We start from the raw sequence: 16,960 nt of genomic DNA, 5'->3' as shown, positions 1-16,960 counted from the left end.
AGAGTTCTGAAGAAAAGAGACATAAAGGCAAAATTCTGTTCGTTATTCCCAAGTAGAAATTATAACAGTACAGATCATATGTAGTGTGCGCATATGCGCGCGCACACACACGAAAAAAACACAAAGCATTTTTATGCTTTTTATGAATTGAAAGGCTCGTTAAAATGAATCACATAATTTAATTATTTGGGCTAGAACAACACAATATTTCACAACATTTTAGCAAAAATTAAGTTTCAACAATATGCACATCTGGGATTGTCTTTCTGCCCCACTTATTGGGACTTATTGGGACACTGAAAACCAAACATGCATAGGATCAAAGACATTCATTCCTAAACTTGAAAACTGAAACAACTCATAGACCTATAATGCAACCACATAACCAAAATAAAACTTTGCCTTAATACAAATGAATCATCCACCTCAGAGAAGAAGTTTAATGTAAGCTCTGTTATCAATACTATGCTAAACAGTGTAAAAGATCCTTGCCCACAGGAAAATTTCCCAAGCTACTAGCAAGGTAGTTTTTGGTCACTGTAAACACACAGTCTCATTTCTCCAACATCCTTCCCAAAAACCTAGGAAGAAAAGTAAGCAATTTCAATATCCATGTATATTTCAAGATATTTTTAAAAGGTACAAGAGGTCCTATAAAACAAAAATTACAAATAAAACATATCCTTGCCCTGCCGACATGGATCAGTGGTTGAGCATCGACCTATAAACCAGGAGATCATGGTTCTATTCCTGGTCCTGGCACATGTCCGGATTGCAGGCTCAATCCCCAGGGTATATATATATATATATATGTATATACATATATTTTTTTTAAATATCCAGATGTATGAAAACAAAATATACTGTACCCCAAAGGGCATGTCCAGAAAGGTAGTAGGACAGAGCACCTTGAGTAGATTATCTCACAACAGAAAATAGAAATACATTTTCAGTCATCACAACTACAAATCAAAATCATTAAGAATAGCCCTAGCCAGTTTGGCTCAGTGGATAGAGTGTGGGCCTGCGAACTGAAGGGTCCCAGGCTTGATGCCTCAGTTGTAGACTCCTTCCCATCCCAGTCCCTGGTCGGGGCTCATGCAGGAGGCAACCAATCGATGTGTTTGATTCACATCGGTATTTCTGTCTTTCCTTCTCTCTTCCACTCTCTCTAAAAAGCAATGGAAAATTCCTTGGGTGAGGTGTTTTTTTTAAAAAAAAATTAAGAATAAAAATAAAATGAAACAAACCATCAAAAGACTTCTATAAATTTTACAAAAAAGTTCATTGTTATGGGTTCTATTAAGAGTATTTCTGACCTGACTATTAATACATCAATCTTTCTGAAGTTTTTCAAAAGGAAGGCGAAGTAGAAAAAATCAACTGAGAGTTTCAAATTTAAGCAAAATTTCTATTGCATGTTCATGTATATAATCAATGTCTATCTGATCCTGATAATGGCAGGATATCACACATGTCCACTAAGTTAAAAAAAAAAAAAAAAAGCCCCCAAACCCATTAAAGTCAATTATGGAGCATTCCAAGTCTACTAATTATATATAGACTAGAAAGTATTTAATTATGAATTTTAATCTACCTAAACTTTTCAGCTCTATCTCCAGGAATTATAGCCTAAATTCCCTCTGACATCAACTGCTCACACAAAACAATTCTGGCTCTCCTACCCCCTAATCAAGATCAGACAATCACAATTCTTTACTGGTTCCAATGTTTCATGATAGGACATGTTCTTTTCTTTACAGCCTACCAAGCACTTCCACATACATTAATTATTTCATTTAGTAGGTAGGGCAAGAATTATCATCTTCATTTCATTGCCAAAATAGAGATTGAAAGATGTTAAATAGGTAGCTAGTTCACTGCTAGAAAGTAGTTGAAGGAAGACTAGAATCCAAATGTCTTTATTCCATGTCCAATTACATTCCCCAATGTCACAAAAATAAAAAGTATTGCTAAAAATTATTGAACTTAAAAATTACACTTTTCTTACTTAATCAAACCATCTGTAGATACAATAAGAATTAAAGTTAAGGTTCTAAAGTAAATACAAACAAACAGTTAATAGTCTAAACCAGGGGTGGGAACATCTGGCCTACAGGCCATTTAAGGGCCGTGAAATCATTTGGTCTGGTCCTGCGAAGGCATTAGGGCGTGAGTTAATTAAATGTTTGAGCAAATATAGCAGGCTAATTTTTAAGTTGATAATTTTGTATGACCCATGAATGATGGTATAAATGTCCAAATGGCCCTTGGCAGAAAAAAGGTCTAAACCAACTCCTTCCTATAACATACCTTAAAAACCTAATGTAATGTTCAAGAGCAATTCAAATACTACAATAAAAACAGCTTAAAGTTAAAAATAATTCTACTGTATTCATCCTATCACATAACACACAACCAACTCTGCGTAATGCATGGTTGCAGACAATAGGTGAGGTTATTATTATATTTGACTTCAAATAAAAATGTCCAAAAACCTCCTAGTCTTAACCTCCTTATGGCTTTGCTGTATTCTAGTCTAGGAGTGTCCACAGTGGAGTGCACATGAAAATCCACTGAAATATGGGAAGAAATTATTAAAGTGCTGTCTTCATTTTTTTAACCTGAAAATATTAATATTACTAAATTTACTGTATGAATTGATACTGTCGCTCTCACATAAACTCAAAAATACACATATATTTGGGGTGGGGTATGCTCAAAATAATTTCACACAAGGGATTCCTATTCAAGAAAATTTAGAAATGGTTGCTTCAAACAACAGAGAAGGTACACGAGTACTAGAAAACAGATGACTCTAGACTGCATCAAATTATAAAAGAATCTATTTAAGGCAGTCAATATCCTGCAGTTGCATATAAAAATAAAGATCTTACACTGCATTTACATAATCCATGCTGATATAAACATAACTTACCTCATCCTGGACTCCACTGGTAGTAGTCAACTTGCTCCCATCAGTAATTGTAATAATTATTGCTGGCTCCAAGAAAAAGGGGTTTCTTCCCTAAAGTCAAAAACACATTAATCACATTAAGATCTAGACATTAGTTCATTTTTTCGGAGTAAAAAGTCAATGCTCAGAACAGTGCCTAAATCCCTCTTTTTGTTGTTAAATTTTAAAGATAGTGTATAGGCTCTTGTACATTTAAAAAAACTAGAAACAAACCAAACAGAAGATAATCTTAAAGGAGTAGGATTAAGTAGAGAAAAAGGTGGGCTTTTCACTTCTCCCTACATTGTTTTAATTTTTATAGTGAGCATTTACATTTATGTAACTATCTAAAAGTATTTAATTTCTTAAAAGAGATTCCATAATTAAGTTCTAATAACTGAGCATATTCAGATATTACAAATTAAAAGAATAGTGTTTTCTTAGAAACTTCTTAAAAAGGAAGGCAAAATGATAGGTGGACATTATCATGTAATTTAATCCAAGAGCTAGTTCCATGGAAAAACTAGGGCTACTCTGAGCTTAGCAAAATTAATAATAGTCCAATGCAAAAAATTATATAGTAATTACATAGGATGGTTACTTAAAGAAACTACTTGGTGAAGAGTACAAAAACAGTAGCAGTGGCAATGGAACACAGTGAAAAAGTTCTCAAATGCTCTATAGGTAAGGTATAATAACTACATTAACTTCCATTCAAATCTGTGGTCAAGTCATTCTATGAATACAATAATCGATTCTAAGTGACATAGGGGCTCAGATAAACATAAACTTATCTTTTACATATAAATGGTTCTCATCTGAGATACTAAACACATTGTGTATAAAACTATAATGAAAGACTGAAGTTTCTAGAGGGTAAACCTGGTGTTTGAAATCAAAGATATCAAATTCTCAGTTACTAACAATGTTCAAGGACAGAATGAAGTTTTATTGGATATGATGTTAAAAACCATGACAAATTTTAATGTGCATATGAACATGGAGATCTTGATAAAATGCAGGGTCTAATTCAGTAGGTATGGAATGGAGACTAGTGTTATTATGCATATCTAATAAGATTGCAGGCTAGGAGATGCTAATATGCACAGACCATACTTAGAATAGCAAAGATGTAAAAAGATTTTTACATGCATGTACTCATCTATGGGTCGATAAGCTTTCCCTTACACATTTATGTAACTCTCGATCATTAGCATATTATAGTGCATAGTCATTATTTATTGAATTTTCAAACACTTTTTCACATACAGTAATTGTGATCATAATCTAATCATCATAAAGGGCTGAGAGTGGGGGTCTAATAGATTACATTTCTTGATCAAGTTACACAACTTCTAAGTGGCATATACATTTTTTCAAACTGGTGTCCAGATGGAGGAAGCTTCCCCTGGTCAAGTAAAATATGTTGGATATAAGCTCGAGGATTTCGAATGCACAGTAGCATTCAAATGTTAGAGAAGCTTTGCAGGAATAACATGAATTTACCTTCCCTTCCTCCTCTACAACATTCATGGTAAATATGACACATTTTTGGAACTATTACATTATACTATATTGTCTCTCATACCATTCACCCCCAACATAAATGACAAATTCTAATAATGCAGTTCTTCTCATGGATCTAGAAACAGATAATGCTCATTCCCATCTCGAGCTTTGACTAGTTCCCTCAAGTAGAATGCTTTTCCTTTTCCCTGCCCACAACCCACCCAATTCCTAAACATTCCTTAAGGTATAGTTTATCATAAAGTGCTGAGGGTAGGAGTTTGTAAATTACATTTCTTGATCCTCTTCTTCCATGAAACCTTCCCTGATTACTCTGGCCTTAAATAAGTACACCCTTTTCCTTCTCCAAATTCTAATAATAATAGTTTTCAAGCCCAAGTTAAATAAATATATTTACATATTTAACATAGATAAATAAAGTGTTTCTTCAAATAAAACTGGATTTTGAGTGGTTTCATGGAGTACATTTTGAATACCACTTCCCTACAGCATTTATCCTCTCTCAACAAATTATTTTAAATTTAAATATATAACACCTTGTACAGCAATATGAATATTTAACACTACTGAACTCTACACTTAAAAACAGTTAAGATGGTACATTTTGTTGTGTGTTTCTACCACAATTTTTAACAAATACACTATCTTGTATAATATGCTATTGTTTTATGTGTTTCAATACATTAAAGGCAAGGATCATGTCATATTTCTTCCTTAGGCCTGAACACAAAATATTTAAACAATGAGCACTTAAATATTCATTATTCACTAATTATATATAATTACATAGCCCAGTACAAACCTGTCAAAGTTCACAGAACCATTTAAAATTATTCAAACTTCAATAAGCTTAACAAATGCTACCTTCACTTTCATATAAATGAGTGCTTCCCAAACTTAACACGTAACTCATGAACTTGCTAGGCTACACAGGTACACTCCCTCCTATATCTGTCTAGCCATCACTATCCATTCACATTCCTGTTTGTCATTCAAACATTTACTGAGTGGCTACCATACGTAAGGCATTGTGTTAGGTGCATAACACATAAGCTCTACTCTCATAATAAATGTACAAATCTTTGTACATGTAACAATCTCTCTCCTTTCCTGGTCCTACAAATACCACTGTAGCTGAAATATTGGCAAAGGGAACTAAAGAACACCATGATGTCCTAATATCTTTAAAACTATTGTATCTTGATTCCATCCTTAAGCTAAAACTACTTTGGTTGACTTGCTGCCTTTCAAAAAACAAATCAGCAAATACCTTAAAGCCACCACAGCATGGACCCAAGACTTGCTGTAGTGTCTCTGTATCATCTCCACTGTAACCTAAGTCAAAGGCATTATTTTCTGACCAAAAGTTTGATATCCATCCATTCTTATCCTATGTAATAAAAGCCTAATATGCAAATTGTCCCCTCCACCGGGATTTCGACTGCTCGCTATGACGTACGCTAACCACCAGGGGGCAGTGCAGAACATGGCAGGCAATGGTGACAAGGCACTGGCAGCAGGTGGCAGTAGAGGTGCTGCCAGCCTGATGGGTCCTGATGAGAGCAGGACAGCAGCAGGTTGGTGGAGCAGGTGAGTGGGCAATGCCAAGGCCAAGGTGGGTGCGAGCAGGGCCCAATCGCCCCACCGATCACCCCGCAGATGGTGACCAGTGGCAGGGGCAGGGGGCGGGAACGCCATCGGGCTCCCAAGTGCTGAGGGAGCCAGGCAGGGGCCCGATGACTCAGGCAGAGGAGGGGCACGTGGGGCTGGGGCCCAAGGTGCTGCCGGCCACAATGGGCCTCCGATGAGAGGGGGACTTCAGAAGGATGGTGGAGCAGGTGAGTGGGCAGCACCAGGCCAAGGAGGGGGTGAGCAGGGCCTAATTGCCCTGTCAATAGCCCCGTAGATGGCGATCAACAGTGGTGGCAGGGGGTGGGGTTGCTGCCCAGCTCCCAGGTGCTAAGGGAGCCAGGCAGGGGCCCGATGACTCAGGCAGAGGAGGGGCACGTGGGGGCCTGGGGCCCAGGTGCTGCCCAGGGTCCAGAGGTCAGCTGGGACCTGCCCTTCCATGCCAGACGCTGGCACTTGGATTGCTGGCCAGGCCTAGGACCACATCCGTGCACGAATATCATACACTGGGCCTCTAGTTCCTGCATAAGCACATTGAGAATTATACTCCAGAGCAGAGAGAATTGGTCGTATCTATAGTAAAACAACAATAATCTATGGTGTATGAATAAGTTTATAAATTATTATGTCAACCCAAAACTAATATACTTTTTTAAGAACCATGTCTCAAGATCAAATTAAAATGCATTCAAGCCCAGCCAGTGTGGCTCAGTGGTTGAGCATTGACCTATGAACCAGGAGGTCAGGGTTTAATTCCTGGTCAGGCCACAAGCCCGGGCTCAATCCCCAGTAGGGGGAATGCAAGTGGCAGCAGATCCATCATTCTCATTGATGTTTCTATCTCTTCCTTTCCCTTCCTCTCTCTGAAATCAATAAAAAATAAAATAAAAAATTTTAAAAAAGCATTCAAATTCAGTAAAAAGTCTGTTATTAAAATTTTAGGTAAATTCAAAGTTACTTTTTCCTTAACAACAAAATGAAGCTTTGAATTAAAATTTTACTATAATCTTATATACACAGTAGTCTCCCCGCCCAGAGGCTATTCCTGAAATTACTAATAACAACCATGTCCTTAATAATAATCTCTCTATATAAAGGCATAATATGCAAATTGACCGGATGGCAGAGCGACCAGTCAGCTATACTGCGCACTGACCACCAGGGGCAGACGCTCAACACAGGAGCTGCCCCCTGCCTGCAGGCCCCTATCGCCCAATGAAAAACAGGGAACCAGGGGGTGGGTGACGGTGGTCACAGATGGTGCTGGGTCCCCAGGTGATCAATGGCAGCAGGAGGCCGGGTCGGCGAGCAGGAGGAACAGCCAACCTCTTGGTCCCTCCCCCTGGTCGGCAGGCTCCAATAACCCCATAGGGAACCGGGTGAGGGCAACCAGCGGTGGCGTCGAGGCAGGAGAGGAAAGGGATGGGCCCTGATCACAGGCCAGGCCTAGGGACCCTACCTGTGCACAAATTTCATGCACTGAGCCTCTAATAATAAAGAATTTACCTCATTTGACCCTAAAAACTTGGTGAGGCAAGTAAATGTTCAGAGATTAGATGATATAATCCAAAATCATCTAGCTGGTAACTGGCAAAGCCAGAACCTTAATTCAACTCCAAATCATAAGGTCTTTCAGCAACACCTGAAAGTCCTGTTGGTAGCAGCTAACAATTCTACAACCAATCTGGATTATAATGTATTTACCCAATGATGAATGGTATTAAATAAGTTTGATTTTATTATATTCTATCTGCAATGAAATTAACTACTGTAGTACTATTCCTTTACTGGATTCCTGTTGCTATGCTATTTTACCCATCAATTCTTCTATATATAAATCAATATACCTCCCCCCAAAAAAACACACTCATACAAAACACAGTATGTATTAGCATTTACTTTTAAAAACCATATGACTTCAACTTTCAGAGAGTATATACATAAATATAAGATAAAATATTAATTTTAATAGCTTTAAGGTTTGGAAAATTCAGATAAAGATCAAAGGTAGGAGGAAAAAAGTAAAGAAAAATACCATTTTCATTCCACCTATGCATCTGAGGTATTCTTAAATCTTTACCTTTAATTGTTACTATTTTAAATTTTTATTCTTAATGTTTATGAAGTCGATCATTGGAAAACAGTCCGTATTTAGAATTTCCCTCAAAATTCACCTTGGTCATAAAGTTATAAACAGACTTTCGTTTAGTTACAAGATTTCAAAATAAATAAATAAATAAATAAATAAATAAGCTCTGCTACAACAAAGACAGCCAGTAGAGGGACTAAAAGTTTACTTTTGCCATTAGCAGAATTAAATTCAAGATGCACAAAACAGATCCAGAGACATAGAAGCATAGAACAGACTGTGGAATCTGAGGGAAGGCGGAGGAGGGAGACAGGTAGGAAGAGATCAATCAAAGAACTTGTATGCATATAAACATAACCCATGGACACAGAAAACAGGGTGGTGAAAGCCTGGGGTGGGGGTTGGGGGTGGGCTAGAAGGGATCAATGGGGGGAAAAGGGGAACATTTGTAATACTTTCAATTATTGTAATATTTATAATAGAGATTTAATTTTTTTTAAATAAATGTTTTAATGTGAAAGTAGTGGTTCTTGGCAAAGAAATCTAGACATGTCACCAGAAAATATAGTGCAAATTATAATATTCTACCTCTAGAGCTATTTGCTAATGGAAACCCTGTCACTTAGAAAAAATGAATTTAATATTGGTCAAAAGCCTCAGGTAAAAGAGTTTTTATAAAGTAAAATTTTCACTTAAGTTCTCAATAATTTAAAAATATCCCAGTGTTAATTCAATTAAAGTATAATACCAATAAGAAAATTTTAAAAATATAAAGTTGAACTTATCTGTTAGAACCTGTTTCATTTTTGTAAAAAATGTTTTTGAAATGTTAAAACATTGCAAGGAAAAGTTTTGCAAATGTAATAATAAGGCTAATTTCTTCCCAAATATGAAATAACCTGGTCTCAGAATCAGAATTTGTAATTTTACCCCTAAACTGTCAATATACTTTGGGGAGGGACACAGGAATTCTACTATACCCTTAAACGGGTCTTAGCTATTATCTTCTGAAGCAAAAGGAAGGCAACTCTGAGCACTTAGAAAACTTAGTTGCTACTGTGCTGTAAGAACAAAGGGCTCTTTGGTCTCAAGTTTTCTTCCATGCTCCACCATGTTACCAGTCCTTTGAATAATCCCGTGAGGAGAGCCAAATGCCTGTGTGTGCTACATTTTCCCCATGGCTTAAGGTTTCTGTTGGGAAAATTGCACCAAAAGTGAGCTCTCTGGCTCTTCTGTGGTAGTATCTTCAGTTAATCCACACCAATTACTTACTATCTAGCTATTTTGCTATATGCCAGGAAAGCTATGGCCAATAGCAATCAACAGAAGAGATGGTAAGGTATATAACATCTTATACATCTAGGTTAAAAGAATATCACCTAAACAAAAACATCAAAACTTCCAGAAATAGCCTGTGCTTTTTCAATCTTGGAACTTCCTTTTCAAATAAATAAAAGAAATAACGAGTAGAAAGATGGGAAGGGCTGCCATAGTTAAGAAATATGTACTATATCATTAAAAAGTTCTCATGCATACACTGAACAAGTACTAAGCAAGACCGTTGTTAAAATTTTCATAATGGTTAAGTTGCTACATTAAATCTTTGGTTTTCTTTATTTACATCTTCACAGAATTTATTTAAACAGTAAGAATATGAAATGAAGCCTGCATTATCTATCCTACTCTCCTCTATTACCATAGGTAATAGAGATAACAAAGTTTCTTAAAATGACAAACCACCTCATATTCATTTAGAAACTTTTTATATAATTCCTATATAATTTGTCAAAATTCAGATTCTGAAAATGTAAAATATAAAGAAAATATAAGCTATAGAAACATTAATATTAAGTATAATATTCTACTTTAAGCTTATTTCTAAAAGAAAAGTATCTAAGGATACAATTCACATCCAAAGACTTACTAGTCATATACAGATAATAATAAACACTATTACAACTATATATAACTGAGAATAGCAGCTTTTAATACAACTAAAATAAATACCATTCCTTAGTTCAGTATTGCCCTTTCCACATCTGTATACCACAACCAGAGTTTTTTCAGTATCTTATTACCTGTACTAATATTTAATATTTTTCTTTAAATTAGTTCCATTTTTTATTTTACTCTAACACTACAGTAAGATCTATGAAATCATAATCCTAATTATATTTAATTATATTTTCTATTCAATAATTCATTGTCATTAATACTGCTTAGCTACCTTTTTATTTTGTTTGTTTTGTTTTTTGTTAATCATCACCCATGGGAGGAAGGGGGAGAGACAGAGAGAAAAACATTGATATGAGAGACACACACCAATTTATTCCCACACGCACTCTTACCAGGGTCAGGGATCAAGCCTGTAACCGGAGGCATGTGCCCTTGATGGGAATCTAACCCAGGACTCTTCAGTCTGAGGGCCAATGCTCTCCATAGAGCCTAACTGGCTAGGGCATAGCTATATTTTTAAAGGATGGGGAGGTTCAATATATTACAGGGATGAATATACAACAGGTTAATTACACATTCCAAACAAAATATAGTAACATTTAAGTCAATAAAGACCTGGCAGATATACATTTAAATCAATATTCCAAGGCCAGAATTAAAATTTTATGTTTGTTTTAGAATTCAGCAAGATTATTATTTTTATCGTTAAGTTCTCAAGTGATGTGATATGTCTTTTGATGTAAAAACTCTAAAATATTCATCTTAAGAAATTAGTGCTTTTAAAATACCTTTGATTATATACAAAAGGTCTCTGAAGCGTATGTCACAAACTGATAAACCATGGCTGCCTCTGAAGAATGGAAGTGAGCATCTGTATGACTTTCTATAATGCTTGAACTTTTTAACCAGGGCATGATGTGTTCAAAATTAGTACTATTTAAAAGTAAAAGGTGCTTAGCATCCAAAAATAAAATTTTAAAAATCTGCTAGTGTATAAAAATGACTATCTTAAAATACATTAAGGTTTACAGCTTATTAAAAAATGTTAGAACTCCATATTAAAAGAAACATTTTTAGTTTCAAGTAATTCCATTATACAATTGTATACCAATACAGTTCCTTTACCTAACCATATAATTCCTTTTTTAAAAAACATAACAACATTAAAAAACAATTGAAAATTAAGACCTGCAAAAGCAGGAGAAACTCCCATATTCATTTTAATATAATGACTAAGGAGCAACGTCCTGGAATTTAATTTAAATAAATCAAATAGTAAGGATTATAAGAAATACCAACTATAAGAACTAGAAAATTATGTGAAAAAAAGTTGTTAAGGAAACTCAACAATTGATAAGGCTAAGTATACTGGATCAAAGGACAGTAATGTCAATTCAATATATCTAAAATATTTAATAATTTCACAGAATTTGAGTTTTACATTTGAACTGGAATGTAAACTTTGAATAAAGTTATTCTAGAAAATAAATTATTGGTTTGGGCAATATTTAAAAGTAGTAATAGCCAAATAGTGTTTATACTGGCATAAAAGGAATAATGAGGCTACCAGAAATATATTTTACTTAATACGAACATTCTGAATAAAGAACTTAATATAACCCCACAGAAATACAAATGATTGTTAAAAAATACTAAGAACAACTCTACTCCAACAAACTAGATAACCTGGAGGAAATGGACATATTCCTGGAAAAATACAACCTTCCAAAACTCAATCAGAAAGAATCTAAAAATCTCAATAGGCCAATAACTACGGAAGAAATTGAAGCAGTCATCAAAAAGCGTCCAGCAAACAAAAGCCCAGGGCCAGACGGCTTCACAGGGGAGTTTTACCAAACATTCAAGGAAGAACTAAAACCTATCCTCCTAAGAGTATTCCAAAAAATTCAAGAGGAAGGAACACTTCCAAGCTCATTCTATGAAGCCAGCATCACCCTAATACCAAACCAGGTAAAGACAACACAATGAAAGAGAATTACAGGCCAAAATCCCTCATGAACATAGATGCCAAAATCCTCAACAAAATCTTAGCAAATTGGATCCAGCAGTACATCAGAAAGATCATACACCATGACCAAGTAGGATTTATCCCAGGGATGCAAGGATGGTACAATATCTGCAAATCAATAAACATGATACATCACATAAACAAATTGAGAGAAAAAAAACGCATAATCATACCAATTGATGCAGAAAAAGCCTTTGACAAAATCCAACACCCATTTTTGATAAAAACTCTCAGCAAGGTGGTAGTAGAAGGATCATACCTCAACATAATAAAAGCCATATATGACAAACCCACAGCCAACATCATACTCAATGGGCAAAAACTAAAACCATTTCCCTTAAGAACAGAAACAAGACAGGGATGCCCACTCTCACCACTCCTGTTCAACATAGTACTGGAAGTATTAGCCATTGAGATTAGACAAGAAGAAATAAGAGGCATCCAAACTGGATAAGAAGAAGTAAAACTGTCCTTATTTGCAGATGACATGATATTGTACATAAAAAACCCTAAAGACTCCATCAAAAAACTATTAGACTTAAATGAATTTCGGCAATGTAGCAGGATACAAAATTAACGCCAAGAAATCTATGGCGTTTCTATAAACCAATAGTGAACTTACAGAAAGAGAGAATAAAAAAGCAATCCCATTTACCATCACACCAAAAAAATTAAGATTCCTAGGAATAAACTTAACTAAAGTGGTAAAAGACCTCTACTCAGAAAACTACAGGACGCTGAAAAGAGATAGAGGAAGACATAAACAGATGGAAGAACATACCATGTTCTTGGATTGGTAGAATCAACATCATTAAAATGTCCATACTACCCAAAGCAAACTATAAATTCAACGCACTTCCCATTAAAATACCAACAGCCTATTTCACAGACCTAGAACGAACTCTCCAAGAATTCATCTGGAATAAAAAAAGACCCCGAATAGCTGCAGCGATCCTGAGAAAGAAAAACAAAGAGGCGGGATCTCAATACCAGATATCAAGCTGTATTACAAAGCCACTGCTCTCAACACTGCCTGGTACTGGCACAAGAACAGGCATATAGATCAATGGAATAGAATAGAGAACCCAGAAATCGATCCAAACCAATATGCTCAATTAATATTTGACAAAGGAGGCAAGAACATACAATGGAGTCAAGATAGTCTCTTCAATAAATGGTGTTGGGAAAATTGGACAGATACATGCAAAAGAAATGAAACTAGACCACCAACTTACCTCATACACAAAAATAAACTCAAAATGGATAAAGGACTTAAATGTAAGACGGGAAACCATAAAAATACTAAAGGAATCCAAAGGCAACAAAATCTCAGACATATGCCAAAGCAATTTCTTCACTGATACAGCTCCTAGGGCAGTGATGGTGAACCTATGACACGCGTGTCAGAGGTGACACGCGAACTCATTTTTTTGGTTGATTTTTCTTTGTTAAATGGCATTTAAATATATAGAGTAAATATCAAAAATATAAACCTTTGTTTTACTATGGTTGCAAATATCAAAAAATTTCTATATGTGACACAGCACCAGAGTTAAGTTAGGGTTTTTCAAAATGCTGACACGCCGAGCTCAAAAGGTTTGCCATCACTGATGTAGGGCATTGGAAACTAAGGAGAAAATAACCAAATGGGCTACATCAAAATAAAAAGCTTCTGCACAGCAAAAGAAACCATCAACAAAACAAGAAAGCCCACTGCATGGGAAAACATATTTGCTAATGTTATCACTGATAAGGGTTTAATCTCCAACATTTATAGGGAAATCATACAACTTAACAAAAGGAAGATAAACAATCCAATCAAAAAATGGGCAAAGGACCTAAATAGACACTTTTTGAAAGAGGACATTCAGAAAGCCAAGAGACATATGAAAACATGCTCAAAGTCACTAATAATCGGAGAGATGCAAATCAAAATAACAATGAGGTACCATCTCACACCTGTCATAATGGCTATCATCAACACACGACAAGTGCTAGAGAGGATGCAGAGAAAAGGTAACACTCGTGCACTGCTGGTGGGAATTCAGACTGGTGCAGCCACTACGGAAGACAGTAGGGAGTTTCTCCCAATAGTTAAAAATGGAACTCCCATTTGACCCAGTGATTCCACTTCGAGGAATATATCCCCAAAAAACAGAAACACCAATCAGAAAGGATATATGCACCCCTATGTTCAGAACAGCACAATTTATCATAGCTAAGATTTGGAAACAGCCTAAGTGCCCATCAGCAGATGAATGGATTAGAAAACTGAGGTATATTTACACAGTGGAATACTACTTGGCCATAAAAAAGAAAGAACTCTCACTCTTTGCGACATCCTGGCAGAAAACCACACACACACACACACACACACACACACACACACACACAATAAACAGTATTATGTGTCAGGGGCCCCAAAACTGCTCATTCACCTTGTTCAAATAATGCAAATAATAGCATGGTATCTAATCAAATAATGCAAATAATAGCATGGTATCTAATAGAAATAATACAAAAGAAAGAAAAAACAAATGAAAATGTTCATTATATTATTATAAGAATTAACCTAAATATTGAAGAATGATGAATGGTGAATTAAACTAGATTTCTACTAAATAGAGTACTGTGTGGCCATTTCAAATCACAATTTCTATAAGAAATAACAAAAATGGGGGAAGATGGGGGGGCAGAAGGGGGGGTTAAGAGATCAACAGAAGGACTTATATGCATGCATATAAGAATAACCAATGGACACAAGACACGAGGGGGTAGGGGGAATGGCAAGGCGGGGGCGGGGGGGGGAGGAGACATATGTAATACTCTTTGTAATACTTTAAGCAATAAAACAAAATTTAAAAAAAATAAAATTTTAAAAAAAGAATTTAAACATCCATTATATTAAATGGATTGGGTAATATTAACTTGGGAAAAATTATTCCAGCAAAGCATGTAATAAACATCTTAGAAACACGACGAAAGAAAAGTAAAAAATAAAAGCCAAAATGAAAACATACTTTCAAAGACAAGTGAAGTTATATAGCAATGATACTGAAAATTAATCTGGCTACAATAAATCACACAGATCTGCCTCTTCTATCAAGATTAATCATCTACTTGGTTTGCTGATTACCAGTAAATCTACAGATATTACTTTTGCAAAGGTCTGTTTAAGTCATTCCTTTAACCATTATGGTTACTTCCTTCTAAAAACATCTACATTACAAATATGAATATGCTCTCAAATGAATCATTCATACACATAACAGCAGTCCTACCAAATACATGGAATTTGACCATAATATTCTACATAAGTATCTTTAAGACAGCAACTGAAAATGAAAGGGGACTGCATAATAAGTGTTACATATTAGTAAAGTTAGTAATAAAGCATGCAATTTAATAAAGGGAAAAAAACTCATGATAAGCACTTGGGAAAAACTGAGTCCACTGTTTCCCTTATGCTATGGCTGAAAACCAATCTGAAAATAATTTAATCAAATAAATCATAATGTGCGGTTAATGTTAAAAGGCCCCGTTTTGTAAAAAAAAAAAATGTATCTATATCTATATCTATATATGGGTTTTCCATTTTCTAGGAGAATGGGTGGTAATCCAATTTTAGTAAGATTTTTTTAGGAGATATTTAAATTTCTCCAAATCCATTATTTAGGTATATATACTTGAGCAATGAATTTTTAGAAATTCATTTTTGTTGGTTCCAATTATTTATGCTTGTGCTAAATACCTTCCAAAGTATATATAGATTTTAAATTTTCAAAGTAGATGACATTTTGGGAAACAAAATAATATCCACATATTTGGGCCTAATGTTAAAATTTTTTAAGCCTTCCTAACTATACATATAAATCCAAGGTTCTACCTTAGAAATGAACCTCATGAAAAGGCAGCTGTCATAAATAGATAAAAACAGATTGTTACATGTTTCAGATTGCTGCTATAGCTCACTAAAATGGAAGTCCTAAGAACACGACAAGATAACTTTTTTACATCAGGATTTACATCCAACAGACAAATCTTGTTTGGGATTACATCGTCTATTATGGGTTAACAATAAAATTTACTCTTTCTACTACTTGACTTAGGCCCAAATTTCTGAAGGCAATTTCTTGTTTTTTCTTTCTAGCTTACTGATTTGAGAAATGGGATTGACAACTAAAGTTGCAGAAAATTCATAATTTTACATTAGTTATTACAGGCCAAAGTGCATAAATGATCAGGAACCATGACAACTAAGGTATTTCCAAAGGCCAATACATTGTTTTGCTTATTCCTAATATAAGAGTACTACAGTCTGCCATGTTCTTTCCAACCTAGCCTTTGTAACATCACCCACTGTGGTTTTTCACAACCAACTTTTCATAGAACACTGCATATTCAATCATCTTCAATCCCAGTGATTAAAAATAATCTATTATCAAAAGTAATAATGACCTATTGTTTTTAACCCTTCCAGAATAATTGTTTGGATGCTTCCAGTATTTAAATTCCATAACAGCTAGAAGACTTTGTTGGTGATTTCTAATATCTAATTATGTTTACCAGGTTTAAGACAAGGGAAAGTATTCATTTAACATGACAGTATCAATCCTGTCATTTATTAGTTACAAATTATATTACTTAACAGCTAATGCTACAATTACTTTTTCTCAAATAGTCAGAGCAGTTTGTATTTCTGCAACACATGTTTTTAGATACTTTAATCCTTCCAAAGACCTTTACCATAAGTCCTCTAGCTTTTTCTGGGCAA

The 16,960-nt window shown here is 35.1% G+C and overlaps 1 protein-coding gene across 5 annotated transcripts in view; it reads right to left on the bottom strand.

Moving 5' to 3' along the window:
- The window catches only part of INTS6 (integrator complex subunit 6), a 111,012-nt gene that overhangs the window by 81,496 nt on the left and 12,556 nt on the right, over nt 1–16,960 (bottom strand). For all 5 annotated transcript variants that reach the window (XM_006763570.2, XM_015563778.1, XM_015563780.1 and 2 more), the window contains one exon: nt 2,939–3,028. In XM_006763570.2, coding sequence (XP_006763633.1) covers nt 2,939–3,028 — 90 coding nt within the window. Of the gene's footprint in view, nt 1–2,938; nt 3,029–16,960 lie in introns of those variants that run through there.

This window comes from Myotis davidii, unplaced genomic scaffold (assembly GCF_000327345.1).
Source record: "Myotis davidii unplaced genomic scaffold, ASM32734v1 scaffold39, whole genome shotgun sequence".
NCBI classification, from domain to species: domain Eukaryota; kingdom Metazoa; phylum Chordata; class Mammalia; order Chiroptera; family Vespertilionidae; genus Myotis; species Myotis davidii.
This window is presented reverse-complemented; position numbering and strand designations above follow the sequence as displayed.